This window comes from Seriola aureovittata, chromosome 6, assembly GCF_021018895.1.
Source record: "Seriola aureovittata isolate HTS-2021-v1 ecotype China chromosome 6, ASM2101889v1, whole genome shotgun sequence".
NCBI classification, from domain to species: domain Eukaryota; kingdom Metazoa; phylum Chordata; class Actinopteri; order Carangiformes; family Carangidae; genus Seriola; species Seriola aureovittata.
The window spans coordinates 12,907,404-12,924,975 of record NC_079369.1 but is presented as its reverse complement, the minus strand read 5'-3'; the positions used below and the strand labels follow the sequence as shown (position 1 = coordinate 12,924,975).

General features: G+C 43.6%; 1 protein-coding gene across 1 annotated transcript in view; it reads right to left on the bottom strand.

Annotated features, from left to right (window-relative positions):
* Positions 1–25: 25 nt before the first annotated feature.
* Positions 26–17,572, bottom strand: part of fbn2b (fibrillin 2b) — a 67,733-nt gene continuing 50,186 nt past the window's right edge. Inside the window, exons 25-65 of the mRNA XM_056378171.1 lie at positions 17,242–17,367; positions 17,015–17,143; positions 16,692–16,817; positions 16,270–16,395; positions 15,962–16,084; positions 15,643–15,768; positions 15,303–15,428; positions 14,816–14,938; positions 14,542–14,664; positions 14,317–14,442; positions 14,083–14,205; positions 13,631–13,753; positions 12,992–13,153; positions 12,701–12,769; positions 12,427–12,552; positions 12,167–12,292; positions 11,902–12,051; positions 11,706–11,777; positions 11,484–11,609; positions 10,439–10,564; positions 9,768–9,893; positions 9,474–9,590; positions 8,998–9,126; positions 8,739–8,858; positions 8,258–8,380; positions 7,973–8,125; positions 7,799–7,864; positions 7,572–7,697; positions 7,055–7,174; positions 6,842–6,964; positions 6,546–6,677; positions 6,303–6,428; positions 5,890–6,096; positions 5,476–5,601; positions 5,184–5,306; positions 4,788–4,904; positions 4,569–4,697; positions 4,298–4,417; positions 3,435–3,666; positions 3,106–3,259; positions 26–2,996 (exon numbers count right to left, since the gene is read on the bottom strand). Coding sequence (XP_056234146.1) covers positions 2,619–2,996; positions 3,106–3,259; positions 3,435–3,666; positions 4,298–4,417; positions 4,569–4,697; positions 4,788–4,904; positions 5,184–5,306; positions 5,476–5,601; positions 5,890–6,096; positions 6,303–6,428; positions 6,546–6,677; positions 6,842–6,964; positions 7,055–7,174; positions 7,572–7,697; positions 7,799–7,864; positions 7,973–8,125; positions 8,258–8,380; positions 8,739–8,858; positions 8,998–9,126; positions 9,474–9,590; positions 9,768–9,893; positions 10,439–10,564; positions 11,484–11,609; positions 11,706–11,777; positions 11,902–12,051; positions 12,167–12,292; positions 12,427–12,552; positions 12,701–12,769; positions 12,992–13,153; positions 13,631–13,753; positions 14,083–14,205; positions 14,317–14,442; positions 14,542–14,664; positions 14,816–14,938; positions 15,303–15,428; positions 15,643–15,768; positions 15,962–16,084; positions 16,270–16,395; positions 16,692–16,817; positions 17,015–17,143; positions 17,242–17,367 — 5,504 coding nt within the window. The 3' untranslated portion in view covers positions 26–2,618. The remainder of the gene's footprint in view (positions 2,997–3,105; positions 3,260–3,434; positions 3,667–4,297; positions 4,418–4,568; positions 4,698–4,787; positions 4,905–5,183; positions 5,307–5,475; positions 5,602–5,889; positions 6,097–6,302; positions 6,429–6,545; positions 6,678–6,841; positions 6,965–7,054; positions 7,175–7,571; positions 7,698–7,798; positions 7,865–7,972; positions 8,126–8,257; positions 8,381–8,738; positions 8,859–8,997; positions 9,127–9,473; positions 9,591–9,767; positions 9,894–10,438; positions 10,565–11,483; positions 11,610–11,705; positions 11,778–11,901; positions 12,052–12,166; positions 12,293–12,426; positions 12,553–12,700; positions 12,770–12,991; positions 13,154–13,630; positions 13,754–14,082; positions 14,206–14,316; positions 14,443–14,541; positions 14,665–14,815; positions 14,939–15,302; positions 15,429–15,642; positions 15,769–15,961; positions 16,085–16,269; positions 16,396–16,691; positions 16,818–17,014; positions 17,144–17,241; positions 17,368–17,572) is intronic.

Here is a 17,572-nt window from a genome sequence, read left to right as displayed (position 1 = left end):
AAAGAAAAACTCTGGCGCACAAGACTTAAAAATATAACCCACAATACTTTATTGCCATTTATGTCACTGGACAAAAAGTTTACAATATGATATGAATCACTCTAATTTTACAGACTGCCATTTGGTGTCACAAATCTTTGGTTTTCGTCTTGCACAAAGATGATCATTTAGGATATTAAAAAATATTCCATAATAGCTGATTGATTTATTGATCCTCAACAAACAGATGTGGTGTGACTGGGTGATTGTCATTTCAGCTTTCAGTTAGACTTCAGTATAAACAGGCTTCAGGCTTGTGCTGAACATTTGACCTACCGAAACATTAGACTCCTTGTTTTCTGAGTTATAAAGCAAATGATATTTCAATGCAAGCAGATGATGACAGTATATTGTTTCAAGTTTGACACTGAAGCTGAGATACAGTAAGCAGATGCAACACAATGCCTTCTTTTTTTTTTTTTTTAAACATAGTGGCAAATAAAAGAAAAATTACAAACTGACAATAAAGATACAAAGTATACAAAGGCTCCCAGGTTAGAAAAATGGTTATGTGTTATAAACATTGCCTAGGCTGTGGGTCAGTGCAGCAACCTTGACTGTTAAGAGAAAAAGATTATCCTTAAGCACCATAGGTCGTATCTGGAGATGGTTTTGTTTGAATTGATCATTGCATGGTACAGACAGTGTAAGCTTGTATGATAATAGACGATGGGAATGTCGATGATCTCAAAGTCTGACATCATCGTCAGTTATCAACAAAGAAGATGCTGCATTTTCTTTTCTTTTTTTTTTTTCTCAACAAAACAAAGTCAACAGCACTAAAGGCCTTCAGTCTTGGGTTTACTGTGAGTATTTGTTTCGGCAGCCTTGACGTTTTAAAAAAAAAAAAAAAAAATCTACATTTCACTTAAAAATATACAATTTAATTTTCAAGAAGCAAGTTTGATAATATTGGTTTTTCAGCACCAAGACAATACAAACGACAAACAAACACAACAATAAAACCTAGCAAAAAAAAAAAAAAGGTCACTTTTTGCAATCCAGATTCAAGACTGCACTGTCTTTGTACAGCGTAAGAGATGGTATTATCTAGCACCTTTTTTCTCTTTGAGAGAAAAAAAAATCATGAGAAATGAAAGATGACAGACCTGACAGATATTTGTTTCGTTTTTTCCGTGAAGTTTCATGTTCACCTGTGTGTGCACTTACACTGTAAAGCACTACCTTTAGTTACAGCTTATGTAATGTTAACATGTCATGTACCTTTGAGACGGTTAGTGTATTCAGCTGTGTGTCTCTTTGTGTTGCAGACGAGGCTCAGACCTCAGACATCGAGCTCACGGTAAGGTCAGATAAAGTCAGCTTATTGTCAAGTTCAGCCTCCCAACGCCAGCTGTCGGCCGCAGCTCTGCATTGATGTTCAGGAGTTTGTAGTAAAAACGCAGAAAAAGGAGATGCTACAAGTCTCTGACAAGCCGACGAGCGAAAGAGACTTTGGACTTTGGAAATCTGGCTATCAGGTCCAGAATCAGTGCACCTGAAATCTTAATCCCTTAAAGGATAAATACAAACGTGACCTGATCTATCGTCTTTTAAGTCTACAAGCTACTAACTGGTGTATTCCCTGCTCATGATGGATGCTGAGGGACACTAGCACCCTCTTTAGTTTTGAAGTTGGCATCACAGCATGGTGTCCAGTACTGAGGTAACCAAACATGACAGCACACGCACGCAAACATGCTGATCCCTGCTTGCCGCTGCCCGCAGGCGGGACAAAAGTCGGTCACATCAGAGCAGAACAAAGCTTGCTTGTTTTTCTCATGTGAAAATTGGTTGGCATCCAGCTATAAAACAGACCGCTATGGACTTAAGAACCTGAAATGCTGTGTAAATGTTGCAGTCCTTCGTGTTAACATTTTTCAAACAGCACAAATACATTAAATGACACACTACAATACTGAGAGGGGCCGACTTGACAAACCTTGTTCCCCAGTGTTGTGATTTTTTTTTTTTATTTCATAGCGAGATCACAGAGAGGTGAACGAGTCCTTGGACCACCATGACGGCACCTGACCTCTGATCTCTAGCCTTAATATAACTTCTTTATAATACACAGTGATTTAAATACCACCATAAATGCTGCGTTAAGATAATTTTGGCCACTCTCAGCACTTCATTTCTGATAAAAAACTTGCTTGTTTACCAAAGTGCTTCATGGACTTGTGGGCCATCTGTCTGCTATTTTGTCTGTATAAGGTGCTGTGGTCCAAGCACCAGGACACCTCTCTGCCATCGCCTCCACTGGATCTCTCAGTGGAGAATGAGTGCTAGGTCGGGTAGGAGTGGAGGGGCGCAAAAGGAAGTGTAGTCAGGGTTAAAAAAAAAAAAAGAAAAAAAACACAAAACATGAACATATAATAACATGAACAGTAACAAAGTGGTGGTAGAGTTGGGCTGATTGACTCAGTCTTTCAAAGCCCCTTGATTAATCACCCCCTGCTGGTGGGGATGTTCCTGCAGGGGGCGGCTGGGAAGAGGAGTTATTGGATAAAAGGGCAGGTTAAGACTCAAAGGCTTTAGGAATCAGTCCAGGGCAGGATTACGAGAACACTCTGAGCTCAGTGCAGGTGGATGTGGAGCTTGATGCGCAGGGCGTCTCCTATTTCCCCTTGTAGGTAGTCACTGTCATGCTGCTCCTCCAGCTGGGATAGTCTCCGGGGCCCAAACAGCCGCAGGCTGGCGATCTCCAGCCGGTAGGATCCTGCAGGAGGCGGCCTCTTGCCGAGTCGGAGCACGCTCTTTCCGTCGCGGCGTTCCAGCAGGCGGAAGTGTTCATTAGCGTTGCCGTGGGTGATGACGTAGCGTACGTGGTGCTCCAGGGGCTGCAGGGCGGGAAGGAGCTCTAGTAGAGGCTCCTTGTTGAGCAGTGAAGCCAGGGAGATGTTCATGGGGATGGAGCCCTGGGTGTCCATGCTGGCCATGCTCACTGCTGGCTCCTAAAGTGATGACAGGGCCAGAGGAGATCACTGAATTGTTTAGCAAATCTGAAACGGGCAGGAACTATGACCAAAAGTAGAAGAAGAAGAAGTTTGTGAACACACGTACCCGGTTTAGCTCATTTCCATCAGTGTTGCGTCTGTGTCGTCCACTCTTTCCTCCTCCGTTGATCTTACACTCGTAGCAGGCCTCAGGAGACAGACTGTCATCGTCCTCACCCTCCGCAAACTGGCCTGGGAAACCCGAGCCTGTCATACAGTGACTGGATGGAGACAGACACAGAGTAACAGAGGTCAGTGTGCTGAGTATGAGGAGTGAACTTCACGTCAAATTCATTGACATGAAACAGGGTGAAATGTTTTCTTGTGGTAAGATGTTGCAACCAGGAATTAGTCAAAAAAAAAAACTTTCGTGACACCACTGTTTGATTCCCTCACCCCTGTCCAGCTCTGTAGAAACCTCCAGGACAGCCACACAGGTAGCCTCCATCGGTATTGGAGCAGCCGTAGATACATGGATTGGTGCCTGTGGAACATTCATTCACATCTTGGCAGCCGCCAGCGCCCTGCTCAAAGTCAAAGCCAGAGGGACACACACACTTGAAGCTGCCCAGTGTGTTGTAGCAGGAGGCAGAGCCACACACCGTTCCTGCCTGACACTCGTTTTCATCTTCAGGAAAGAAGAGAAGAAAAAGTTTAGAGACGGACGATAAGGTGAGTATGTGATTAACAATATTTTGCATGAAGCAATACTGTCACATATAGCAGACATATGATGATACACACAATTGCTTTATGCTATTTGGTGTGTTGGTAGAAAGATGAAATTCCAGTGCACCGTCTATATAATGCCTTCATATTGAGAGAGGTTAAGCAGAAAATCTTGTTTTTTGTACCATTTGTTATTATCCATCCAGCATGAAGCAGAGCCTTTAAGCCAGGTGAACAGCAGATGCTCTAATAGGACTGTTATATATTAATATGATATGATTATCCTGACATATTTTCTTTTTTTTTTCACAACTCAGGTGTACAATTTGATAAAATATGGGCCTATGATAATAATATATTTCAAAGTAACAGGGAATTTGATGAATCAATTAATGGTTTAATAAGAAACTTGATCAGAGAGTTGTTTATTTTTGAATTTCTACCACATTTCACAACAGGGCATTGTACATTAAATTACACTACACACAAACATGTAGTTGCAGTCTCATAGTAAGACTTAAAAAAAAAACTTTTTTGTTCATTACTGTCATGACGACAAAGTCACGGACTCAAGAGTCAGAGCAACTCACCCACACACTGGTTCCACTGGTAGTGCTGCACGTAGCCCTGAGGACAGCCACAGCGGTAACCTCCCAGCATGTTCTGACAGCCGTGCTGACAGCGGTGGTTGCTGCTGCATTCATCCACGTCTGAGGGGAAGTAAAATAAAGACTTATTATAATAATTTCTCATTATCAGCAGTGACACCTAGCCTCCCTTCCCCTTCCTCGGTCACAAACACCTCAGCAGAACTCTCTGAACTATGTCCGACCAAATATAAGGGTTATTGGATCTGCTCACCCTCGCACTCGATGCCTGTGGTGTCCAAGGAGAAACCTTTCGAGCATTCACAGTTGAAGCTGCCGGGCGTGTTGACACAAGAGGCCCTTGAACCGCACGCGCTGTTCTGACCCGTACACTCGTTGTTGTCTGCAAACAGAAAAGACAAGACTTAAGACCTTAATACAAACTTCTTTTTGGGGGTAGAGTGACACCGATCGTCTCCTGTTGTGGACTCACCGATGCAGGCGGTCTGGTGCTGGGTGAAGCCGGGAGGACACTTGCAAGTGAAGCCGCCAATAGTGTTGACACAGAGGAACTGGCAGTTATGCTGCTTGGTTGAACACTCGTCCAGATCTTGGAGGGAAAGAAGCACGAAAACCAAAATTACATTAGAGAGATGAAGCCTCCAAGCCGTTGAGCTTGTAAAGATGATATTAGAGCAATTATCAATACAGTGAAGCAATAAACAGAACCCAGACCCCCTGTTGTGTTGGAAGTAACACGATTACTACAATAGCTGACTATAAAAAAGATCATTAAAATAATATCTCATAATGTTTATGGAGTTATTTACCCATGGATAGCAAATCAATGTTTTAACACATGAACAAATACTGTCAATTAAATTAATACCTTTGCAGGTCTTTCCATCAGGCTGTAAGCTGTATCCTCTGGGGCAGGAGCACAGGTAGCTGCCTTCAGTGTTTTTACACAGGAAGTTACAGGGCTTCGGAGACAGAGCGCACTCATCCATATCTGAAATACGCAGACAAGAAAATGAAAAATTTTCGTAAACTCATACCAGCGTTATCAATGAAATGTAGAAATTCCGTGGCAATATTATCTGTATCTGTAAAGACTTTTAAAACCAAAATGAGTGAAAACAAGCGAGATGGAGGGACAGGATACAGATCAGAGCTCATACCAACACAGGAGGTTGCTGTGAAGTCAGTTTTGTATCCCACATTACAGTGGCAGCGGAAGGATCCAATGGTGTTGATGCACTGACCATTTCGACACAGATCTGGCATCACCTGGCACTCGTTGATGTCTGGAGGAAACAGAAACATTTTGGAAAGCGATCCAGATCAGACAGATACTCACAGTGTGTCTGCTTTCTTTCTGTAGCTGCATTTCACTTGTTGTACCTCAACTCACTAGGTGTAGATCCCAAATGCAAAATTTAATTCTACCTATCTAGTTAGTTTAACTAATTTATAAGATTATTGTGGTTAAAATAAATAAAATTTAAAAAAAATGGAATAAGCAAAGATGTGAGAAATAAAACATACGTTTTGCTAAAACTATATTATCACTTGGTGTTATAGTTTATCCTCACCTCTTCCGTCGGTGGTGTAGCCGGGTCCGAGTGGGCACATCTTCTTGTACTGAACGGTGCCAGGCAGCGGGCAGAGCTCACACTGTGACCCCCAGCCTCGGCCCGCGTTACAGCAGCACTCAGACTTGGTCACACTGTTCCTGTTGGTGGACGACTGCTGGCACATGGTCTGCAAAACCTCAGAGTAACAGAAGCCCTTTCGGTTGTCTGAGGAAATGGAGGAAAGACAGACAGATTATTCATCTATTTCAAAAAACAAAATAAACCAATTGAGATGAGACTTTGGGTCAGTGAGGGAGCAACTGTCTACAATTCTTCAGCTGAATTTCAAAGAAGAGTGTGAGCACAGCTTCAGTTATGGCTTCTTCACCCCCACAGTCTGACAACATGTTCTCCAGCAGTAGCGATCTTACCAATACATTCAGTTCCAGTGGAGCTCGGCTCAAAGCCGTCGTTGCACTCGCAGCGGTAACTTCCCACCGTGTTGACACAGCGCCCGTTCTTACAGATGCCAGGCTTGGCGCGACACTCGTTCAGGTCTGCCAGCACACAGAGCAAAGGATGGGAGGATGAAGAGAGTGAAGAACAGGAAAAACAGGACAGCAGCTACTCTGCGAGGACTGATGTAAACCTCTAACTTTGCGTTTTTTACTCACCCATACATCCCTCTCCGTCTGGTCGGCGCTGCATGCCGGGAGGGCAGATACACATGAAGGTACCGATTAGGTTTTTACAGGTCATGCCCTTGGAGTCACAGTCATCAAGACCCTCCGAACACTCGTCCTGGTCTGGAGGGGGACAGTGAGAGATGGCCAATAGGTATGACTACAACAGGCAGCTAAAATGAAAACTGTTAAATCCTGTTTCAGTGTTGTGAATTACTACAACACAGAAAAGCAAGAGGAGTCCAGCAGATAAACGTGACACAAGAAATCTCTCTGTGTCCTCTCACCTCTGCACATGCGTTGGTCGTCTCGCAGCACATAGCCAGCGGGACACATGCACTCGTAGGAGCCGAAGGTGTTGACACAACGGAAGGCACAAAGCAGGGGATTCTGGGAGCACTCATTGATATCTGAAATCAGTGAGAGAGAGACAGGGTGGTTTCATTTTCATTTTATGACTTATAAATGATCTTGTGCAAATGTGTTGAGCGATGACTGACCTTCACAAGTCATCATGGGTCCGGGTTCGAAGCCCTCCTGGCATGAACACTCGAAACCTCCCACCACGTTGGTGCAGGTTCCATTCCCACATGGGTTTCCGATGGAGCACTCATCAGTGTCTGGAGGAGACGGAGAGCAGGGGTAGATAGAGGAGGCAATCAAAAAGCAATGACACATTTATATTGTACCATAGATTTTAAAAGCAGTCACTAGTAGCTTAAATGAGATCAGGCTGTAAAGCAGGAAAAAGCCGAACTCGGGCGCTAGGAAAATAACATCAGACGTGGCTGCTAATATTGATTTTGGTGATAAAGGCTGTGGCACAGCAATAAAGCTCCTCGAGATTGTAGTTCATAAAAAGAAGTCCTGTGGCCATCGATTTTTCTTTTTCTGTTCACCTGCTAATACTCAAAACACTTGATTCTTCTTATGTGAATCAAGGATTACTAAAACTGTTATGTTATCAGTTGGTGGCAGAGCATGAATTATGTGAAAAGCATGCGAAGAGCATCTCACCAATGCAGTTGACTCCAGTGTAATCCAGGTTGTATCCGAAGGGGCATTCACAGCGGAACGAACCATCTGTGTTGATGCAAATACCATTCTGGCAGATGCCCGGGTTATCCAGACACTCATTCATATCTAGAGAGAGCAAGAGTGGATTAGCATATTTAAAAAAAAAAAAAAATTTGTACAAGACCTCCTTTAGATTCGAGGGATTCGATCAGTGTTGCAGCACGCACCTTCACGAGCGTCACCCGGTCCAGGCAGGGCTCCGTGGCCGAAGGGACACAGAGTGTTAAAAGCAGCTGGAAACACCAAAAAACAAAAAGAAGGTCAGCTTTATATACTCTACAGATATCATAGTGTGTACATATATGACTTCATTACAACATGTGTGTGTCCGTGTCACACACCATCGCTCTCTCGTGGGCACAGCTCACAGGGGAGTCCCCAGCCCTCTCCAGGCATCTTGCTGCAGCAGCACTTGGCCTTGGTGGTGTTGAAGGCTTTGGGGACGGAGCATTTCCCTGCGTCGAACTTGGTGAAACAGAAGCTCTCTCTGGTATCTGCCAAAAGAGAAAAAAAAAATTCCAGTAAATCCAGGATTCTGTTTTTTTTTTTTCTATGAACAGACAGTTGCCTATTTATTCTTCAACACCGTCCGCTGTGCCCTAATGTTGACTAACAGCTTGTCTCACCGTAGCAGCGCCGTTTGTTGTCAGAGAGAACGAAGCCCGGCTGGCATGAGCACTGGAAGCTGCCTGGGGTGTTGGTGCAGGTGCCAAACTGGCAGATGTTGGTCTCCTCACACTCGTTGATATCTGGGAAAGGAGAAGAAAAAGGGGGATGGTGAGGAGGAGGAGGGGAGATGAGAATAGTGGTGTATGCTCGGTGTGTACTTCTTGAGTGTGTGTGTGTGTGTGTGTGTGTGTGTGTGTGTGTGTGTGTGTGTGTGTGTGTGCGTGTGCGTGTGCGTGTGTGTGTGTGTGTGTGTTGGAGCAGATGGCCTCATCACTAATGTCTCTGACTCCCTGATGTTTAAGTACAGGTGCTTATCAGGCCTCTGGCTATTTGAACAGGCTGCTTTGAGTATGTGTGAGTATTTAACTTGTATTTAAGTGTGTCTGTCCCTGTAGGTGTGTGTGTGTGTGTGTGTGTGTGTGTGTGTGTGTGCCTTACCTATACACTGGTCATTTTGCACCTCATATCCAGGAGGGCAGATACATCTGAAGGATCCATCCAGATTCTGACACGTTCCTGGAGAACAAGTGCCGGGCAGACTCACACACTCGTTGATATCTGTGAAAAACAGGACAATATAGGAATCAGAAAATGCATGTTTGTATATGTCAGACAAACTGTACTGCATTGAAGTTTATATATACCCCCACCTTGCACTTACAGTGCTACACTTTTCACATTAAAACTGCTGACTTACCGGCACAGTTCTTCCCATCTGGAGTATTCTCATAACCCTCGTGGCAGAAACACTGGAAGGAACCAAGTCCATTGATACACTGGCCGTTCCTGCACACTTGGCCCTGGAGGGCACTGCACTCATCTGTGTCTGTAAAAACATGAACATTGAGAGGATTAGGACTCTCAAGGCGTTCCTCTGATTTTGGATACCCATAAACAACCACATCAACAACAGGGAAAAATCCATGATTTTCCTGGCATCATCAAAGCTGGCTTGTGTTACACCACCAGAGTTCAAAGATATAATTTTAAACGTACTGTGATACATTTCCATAGAAAGCCAAAGAAAAGTCAAAACACAGTCGACTTTTATGACTTTTATGAATTTCATTTCATGTCAGTCCAAATGTAATGCTACAAAAAAAGTATATGAAAAATATATGGCAGGTAAACACTTTAAAGGAAAGCACTAGATGAGCAGTAAATGATCCATACCCATGCAGTCGTTGTTGTGTGTGAGCTCGAACCCGGGGAAGCAGAGACAGTTGTAGGATCCTACTGTATTTTTGCAGGTTCCATTGCCACACGGCTGTCGGTCACACTCATCGACGTCTAAATTAAACACAGAGAACAAAATTTAGGATCAAAAAAGGTTAAGTACAGTGCTAGAAAACATAATGGCACATGTAAAAAATGTGTTTATTATGTGGTGACTCTTGATACAGTCTGCAGGATTACATGAAACAAAGTGTTTTGTGTATAACTATAGTTTTACAGTGTCCTTCTCACCCATGCACATGGTCAGGTCAGCAGTAGCTTTGAAACCATTGTGGCAAATGCAACGATAACTGCCCTGTGTGTCAATACACTCTCCATGGCTGCACACATTTGGAATCTCCTGGCATTCATTACGGTCTGAGAGAAAGAAAAAGAAATGGAAAGTAGATTAACATATTGCAAAGGGTTGCAATTAACAATTATTTATCTATTAAACTGCTGATTCATTTTTCATTTCACTGTTTAGTGTTTAAAATGTCAGAAAAAATGCCGATCAAAGGTTCAAATGAGTTGTTCTGTCTGACAATCAGTCCGAAACACAATGATGTTTAATTTACAATCACACAAAACAGGACTTAAATAATGATTTGGTTTCCATATTGTTAAGGATTTCCTGTCACACAACTAATACTTTCAGCACTAATATTATACACATTACATCAATCCCACTTTATATACACTCAATTCATAAACTAGAGTTAAGTAAACAGCCAATATGAACTTACCTATCTCAGCAGCTTTCCCACTGTTACGTAAATGCAATTGCTAATAATTTTCTCTGAACAAGAGATGCCCCTGTCACACATTCCTCACAAACCTACACAATCAGTCTATCTGTCTTCCTCCTCGGTATCTTAAGATGGGAAACCTCTGTAAGGCCTGTCAGACCAGGCTGCACTCACCCAAACAGGCCCCGCTGGGAGACAGTTTGAAGCCTGGCGAGCACTCGCAGCGGTAGCTGCCGGGAATATTGATACAGTTGGCGTTACGTTGGCACAGGTTGTCCCCACTGTTACACTCATCAATATCTATGGAGGGAGGGAGAAAGAGAGAAACAGTGGACATCAATCACAGGATCTATAACTGTCTGGTCAGAGCAGACTGTCAGCTTGTGGACAGCAGGAGAAAAAACACCACAGTGCCATTTTGGCTCTGGTACAGATCAGACAGTCGCTGGCAGGTTCTGGATGACTGAAGGTCCTGGCAGGTGTTCCCATTCAGAGCCACTACACTTGTCTTTACAAGGGCATAATTCATGTGGGAAGAGGCAGCAGTACCTCTGCTGAGTGGACTGCTTGTAAAAGTGCCTCTTGGCCAGTGAGTGAGTGTATTTGTATTTATGTGTGTGTGTGTGTGTGTGTGTGTGTGTGTGTGTGTGTGTGTGTGTGTGTGTGTGTGTGCGCGTGCCAGCAGCAAGTATATACTGTGTAGTATATAAGTGACACATTAGCAAGCAGTGATTCAGCAACGGGGTCAGAAGATGAGGCGCTGTGTGGTGGGGTAAAAGTGTGTGAGCTTTTATTCATGGGGTCTGAAAACCAGGATCCCACTATACTTGTGGGGACCGACAGCTTTGCAGAGACCAAAATGCTGGATTCCACAAGTTTAGATGTTAAGACTTGGTTTGGGTTTTAGGGTTAGAGTTAGAAACAGTTTGGTTTAGGTTAGGGTAAGGGTCAGTGACGAATTCCCACTAAGACAGGTGTACGAGGTGTGGGTATGTGCGTGTACGTATTTGTGTGTAGGTAGAGAGTGAGACACAGGAAACAGAAAAAAAAAACAAAAAAGAGCAGGAACTCTGTGAAACATCACCATGCACACATTATCTCATGCTAACTCTGTGTGGATAAAAATGACATTTCAGCTCAGGTAGTTAATGTTCCCTTGTTACAGGAGACACAAGGAAGTGAAAAGGAAGCGTGAGGGAGAGGAGAAGGTGAGTTTTACCTTCACATATGAGCAGTATGTTGTTGTAGCTGAAGCCCATGGGACATTCACAACGGAAGCTCCCGATCTGGTTTATACACACTCCATTGGCACAGATACCCGGGATCTCCCTACACTCATCAATGTCTGCACAACAACAACCACAATCGAAGAACGTTATCAAAAATAATTCACGCCGTTTAATGTGCACAACTTGGTTTGAGCATGTGAAGGTGACCTTACCAATCGGCTTGCCAGTGTGGATGTCAATGATGAAGCCAGGAGCCTGGTTACCACACAGTAACTGGTACTCAGCTGAAACAGTCAGGACAGAAGAGACGTAGTGAGTGGAAGAAAAAGTATTCATACAGTGATATATAAACAGTTGTGTTAGTGTATGTTGGTGTGAAGCGGTGGTCCCTTTGTGTCGGACACTCACAGGTAGCAGGAGTAGGACAGGCCTCGCATGGCTTATTCCAGGCCTTTCCCACATTGTAGGCGCAGCAGCACATCTTCTTGGTCATGTTGAAGGACAGCTCGTTCTCACATGTGTCATTGAAGTTACGGTAGCACACACTCTTCCTCATGTCTGCATTACAAGAAGGACAGATGACAGAGTCAGTCCCAAAATAATAACTTTTAGAAACGTAATTCTTTTCTAAGAATGAACCTTCTATTGTCCAAGAGACGTCTCTCACACTCACCCATGCAGTTGTTTCCTCCATTCACTTGCATGTACTCAGGTGGACACACACAGGTGTAGTTGCCCAGAGTGTTGTAGCAGGTACCAGGTCCGCAGATCCCAATGTGAGTTGTGCACTCATCAATATCTGCACATAATGATATGACGACGGAGAATGTAAAAAAACTGAAGTGAGGAGACGGTGACAACATATTTTTTAGTCAGTACCGTTTGACTGAGCTACTAAGAGTTATTGAGTGCGACTTGTCTTTCAGTCCTTACCCTCACAGATGCGAGTCTCCTCATTGAGATAGTAGCCTGCTGGACACTCACACTGGAAACTGCCAAAGGTGTTGACACAGTTTCCACCCTGGCAGAGACCTGGCAGCTCCTGGCACTCATCGATATCTAGAAAATAATGGTTAGATCCATAGATGTCACGGATGTATTGATTTTATGGTAGAGTGTATGGTAGATTGATAGTACAATTCTGAAAAAGAGACTCAAGTTTAGTGTTTCGGTGCTACAGGTAAACAGAGAAGGCTGGGTGGTTTACCTTCCAGGATGACAGTGATGGGGTTGGGTCTGAATCCCTCTCCTCCGGGACAAAGAGTCTTATACTCCGCTACAGACAAGAAAGAGCAATTACAGCAAGTTAGCTTCAATTTCCATTTCATAGTGGAAGCAAGGGCATAAAAACTAAAAAGTAAACATGAAAAGTAATAAATAAATGTTGCTAAGACCTAAAGGTAACAACTCATCTGAGCATTTTAACTGTAACATATAGATGTGCACTTTGCAGTACATGTTATGAGTAATCGTTTGTTCGAGCTCGTGTTGTACATACTGGAGTTGGGGGCGGGGCACAGTTCACAGGGGTTTCCCCAGGCTCCTCCCAGGGAGCAGCAACAAGACGCTCGGGTCACTCCGACTCCAATCTCGGCACTGCAGGAGATTCCTCCATCACCACGTGCAAGGACATCCAGGAAGCAGTTGCCAACACGGGTGTCTGGGAAAAATACATATTCACTCGTATAAAGACGCTTTAATGTAACAGGATGTTGTGAGTGCAAAAACTGTTTGGCTTGCTCCTACTAAATATTTTTCAGATATACATTTGGATGCTACCATTGCATCTCCTCACTATGCTCTCATGTTAAAAAACATACTGATGTATTGTACTCATTCTATTCATTTATATTGGATGGTCACACTGTTAATGGCATAGGGACGAAATATCAAACTAACCAAAATGTACTAAAATTATATTCATTGGCCTCATGGTGGCACTGTAAGTGAATACCCACCTCTTACAGTTAAAAGTATGAAAGACTAGTCTATTCTATATTTCTTATTCATTCATTCATTCATTCATTCATTCATTCATTCATCTCTCGTCCCACACTGTATCACTCATTGAGGACAACATGGAGTTCTTCATTAAAAGCTCATTATTTGTTAAACCTGTCAGCTCCGTGTGACTCACCCACGCAGCCCACTCCAGTGGGGTTGAGCTCAAAGTCAGCTGGGCAGTTACACAGGTAGCTCCCTGGAGTGTTCACACACAGGCCGTTGATGCAGTTCACGGGGTCCGCACACTCGTTGATGTCTGAGGTTTACAGCGACACGCAGAAGCTCAGCAACAACACACCAGATAACAGTCATCTTTCTCAATGTACTACTTTATATTCTGCTGTAAACACAGAAGCCAAAAATAATGTATCCACTCAAAATGACTAAAATCTTGTTTATACCACAAAGTAACTGCGGTTGAATTGAGAGTTAAGCTGCACAATGAGTAAGAATCAAGGGAATAAACAGATGACTACAGTAGATCTTTGGTCTAAGAATTATGAATAGTAAAATGATGCATGAATGAATTTTATTACTGACAAAGACACTCAGCCAAGTGTTCTTTCTAGAGATACAGTTACTGACCAGTGCAGTTTCCGCCGCTGCGGTCCAGTTCGTAACCATCATCACACACACAGCGGAACATCCCTGGAAGGTTCTGGCACGTTCCAAACACACAGATGTTCTGGAAATTACACTCATCAATGTCTGTGGCAAAGGCGACAAAGAAAGGGAAAAAATTTTAGTAACAATACCTGAATGAAAAAAGAACCGGAGAATAAAAGGAGAGAACGAAATGGGACGGAATGAGTTCAGCACCTTGACAGGCTTTGCTGTCTTCTGTAGGCGTGAAGCCCATCTCACACTCGCAGCGGTAGCCGCCCGGAGCGTTCAGACACTGGCCGTTCTCACACAGGTTCACGTTGTCTGCACACTCATCCATGTCTGAAACAGATCGGATTAGTGGATTATAAAAACTCTGCGGGCATGAACCTCACTGCACGCACAATAGCTACTATACTTAGAAAGTTCTGACAGCCTTACCAGAGCATGAAAAGCCATCTCCATTAAAGCCCTCTTTGCATGTACACCTGTAAGATCCTGGTGTGTTGACACAGTCGGCGTTGGGGTTACAGTTGTGATCCTCTGCAGAACACTCATCCTGATCTAAAGGCAGTGAGAAAAAAATAGACTTAAATCAACACATATTCTAGGGTTCAGGAGACAATTTTGCTCCTGTATTTTCTCTTTTAGACAAGTCTTGCACGGCAAATCTTCAAATCACATCACAGCTGAGATAATCTGAAGACGTACTCACCCACACACTTGATGCCGTCTCCCGACCAGCCGTCTCGACAGCGACATTTAAAGCTTCCAGGAACATTGATGCAGGCAGCATGCATGTCGCAGTTATGAGCCCCGATCTCACACTCATCAATATCTGGAGGGATGTGGAGATAAATTAGCCAATGGAGACACAGTAAAAACTTTTTTTTCAAATAATTTCCCGTGGCAGCCTGAATAACAAAAGAATATAATATTATAATACTAAAATGCTCCTTTGTTTAAGGACATCGCAACTTTGCTTTTTTACTACCCACTGCAATTCTAATTCTGTTCCTGGTCTCCAGATATGGTAAAGTATAAATAAATCATTCACTTCTAAAACGTAGACCTGGAACTACTGTATGCATGGATGACCTGTCTCAACTCTCAGATGCGGATATGGACACGCAGAGGCCCAGACCTCTCAGCGACAGCTCAGCCCCCGGTATTCGTATGTGTGTCTGTGTGTGCATGTGCACCTGTGCAGCCCGTGGATCCCTTCTTGACAAAGTATCCCAGCTGACAGTGGCAGATGAAGGAGCCTTTGGTGTTCTCACAGTCGCCGTGGAGACAGATGTTTGGGTTCAAATCACACTCGTTCACATCTGGGCAAGACAGGGATGGACAGACACAGATAGTACGTGAATGTTCTGGCCTTTGAGATAAAGTGACAGATATTGACACTGACAGAGAAGCTGGACAAGCAGAAAAACATATTAGATCAGAGACTGAGTGAATACATTCATGTGGCAGACAGAAAAAAAAAAAAAAAGGCAAATGTAAAAAGATAAAGATGTCAGCATGTGTTTCTCCTCTCACCGATACAGGTCCTCATGTCCATGGACGCCATGAAGCCATCGTAACACAGACAGCGATATTCCCCGGGAATGTTGGTGCACTGGCCTCCATCACAGATATCAGGTGTCTCCTCACACTCATCAATATCTAATAGAAACAACAGAAATACATTTAAGTGTTATATAGGTGGAAACACTGTAGAAGACCAGACAGAAAAATATGAATATTTTACTGTTTATTTTCATATGATTGCTTTGTTTAAACTTTTAATAATACTTTTTTTCTGCGTAAAGAACTGCCTGAAATACAGACAAACTGTACATGTCCTGTGTTTTATTACCTGCACAGGTCCTGAGATCAGGCATGAGAGCGTAGCCCTCACTGCAGCTGCACTCGTAGCTTCCCTCCGAGTTGGTGCAGTGGGTCTCACAGCCTCCGTTCATAATGGTGCATTCATCAATATCTGAAACGAGAGAAGTCACAGTTACAGTTTAGACATTCAGGTCTCTGTCTCAGTGAAAACAGACACATTTTGATAATTACAAACATAAGTGTCAGACTCACAATAGTTGAATACACTACAAGATCAACCGTCAACAGTGTGCTGGCTTGCGTGTAAGCAAACTTGTATTTTTGTATCCCACTCACCAACGCAGCCCTGTCGGTCTGGCGTGGCCTGGTAACCAGTGTCACAGGTGCACTGGTAGGTTCCTGGCATGTTGACACACTGGCCGTTCTTGCACAAGTTGTCACTCAGCTGGCACTCATTCACATCTGAACCGACAAACAAATAGAAATGTATTGTACCTCGGGGTAGGAATGAAAAACAACACTCTTTCCTCAGCTGGAGAATGGGTTTAATTATTCAAGGCTTGAACCTTGTCAGCGACATTACGTGAGCCAAAGAGAAAAGATCAACAAGAGAGGTGCGAAAGCTACTTTTCTTTTTTGGGACATGACTGATGTTATGAGTGCACTTGCTTTTGGATGTGCTGAGAATGATATATAACACCCAGGGAGCCTGTGTGTGTGAATACATATGTGTGTATGCTGTATGATATATGACCAACCTTCACAGGCAGAGCCATCGGTGCTGAGCGAGTGTCCGGTGGGACATTCACACTCATAACTCCCCTCTGTGTTCAGACAGGTTCCTCCACGACACAACAGGGGGTTTCTCTCACACTCGTCAATGTCTGTCAGCAGAGAGGAGGAGATGGAAGGAGGGATGAGGAGGGAGAACAGGAGCAAAAGGGGGAAAAAAAAAGAATTAAAAAAAAGGAAAGAACAGAGAAGTGAACTGGACTGTGATTTCACATTGTGGGTATTTATTCAAATGGAGTGTTTCCTTTGAAATTGTGTATTTGTGTGTATGAATGTGCTTCCAACTCACCCATGCAGTTCTTCATCATCATGAAGCCGCTCTCGTAGCCCTCGAAGCACTCGCACTCAAAGCTGCCGGGTGTGTTGACGCAGGTACCATGACCGCACAAGTCGGGGGAGATGCGGCACTCATCAATGTCTGAAACACAATGATACGAAGAAAAAGAAAGCTCGCTAAGTGCTCTCTAAGTGTGACAGAGATACTTCATGAATAGTAAATCTGCCCCTCTCTCACACCTGTGCAGTTCCTCTCTTCAGCCGTCAGAGCGAAGCCGTTGTTGCAGCGACACTTGAAACTGCCGATGGTATTTCGGCAAGTACCGTAAGTGCACAGACCCTGGAACACCTTACACTCGTTCACATCTGAGAGACAGACAATGGTCATTAATACTCACATCGTACAGACACAGACACTAAAGTATATCTACAGACATCATCCATTTGACAACACTATCCAAATCCACTAAGATGAATTGGCGTTACACCATGTTGATGACTTCAATGCAGTTTCAGTGTGATTGTGTGGATGGCCACTAATAACGATGATGTGGTCAAAATAATACAGTTT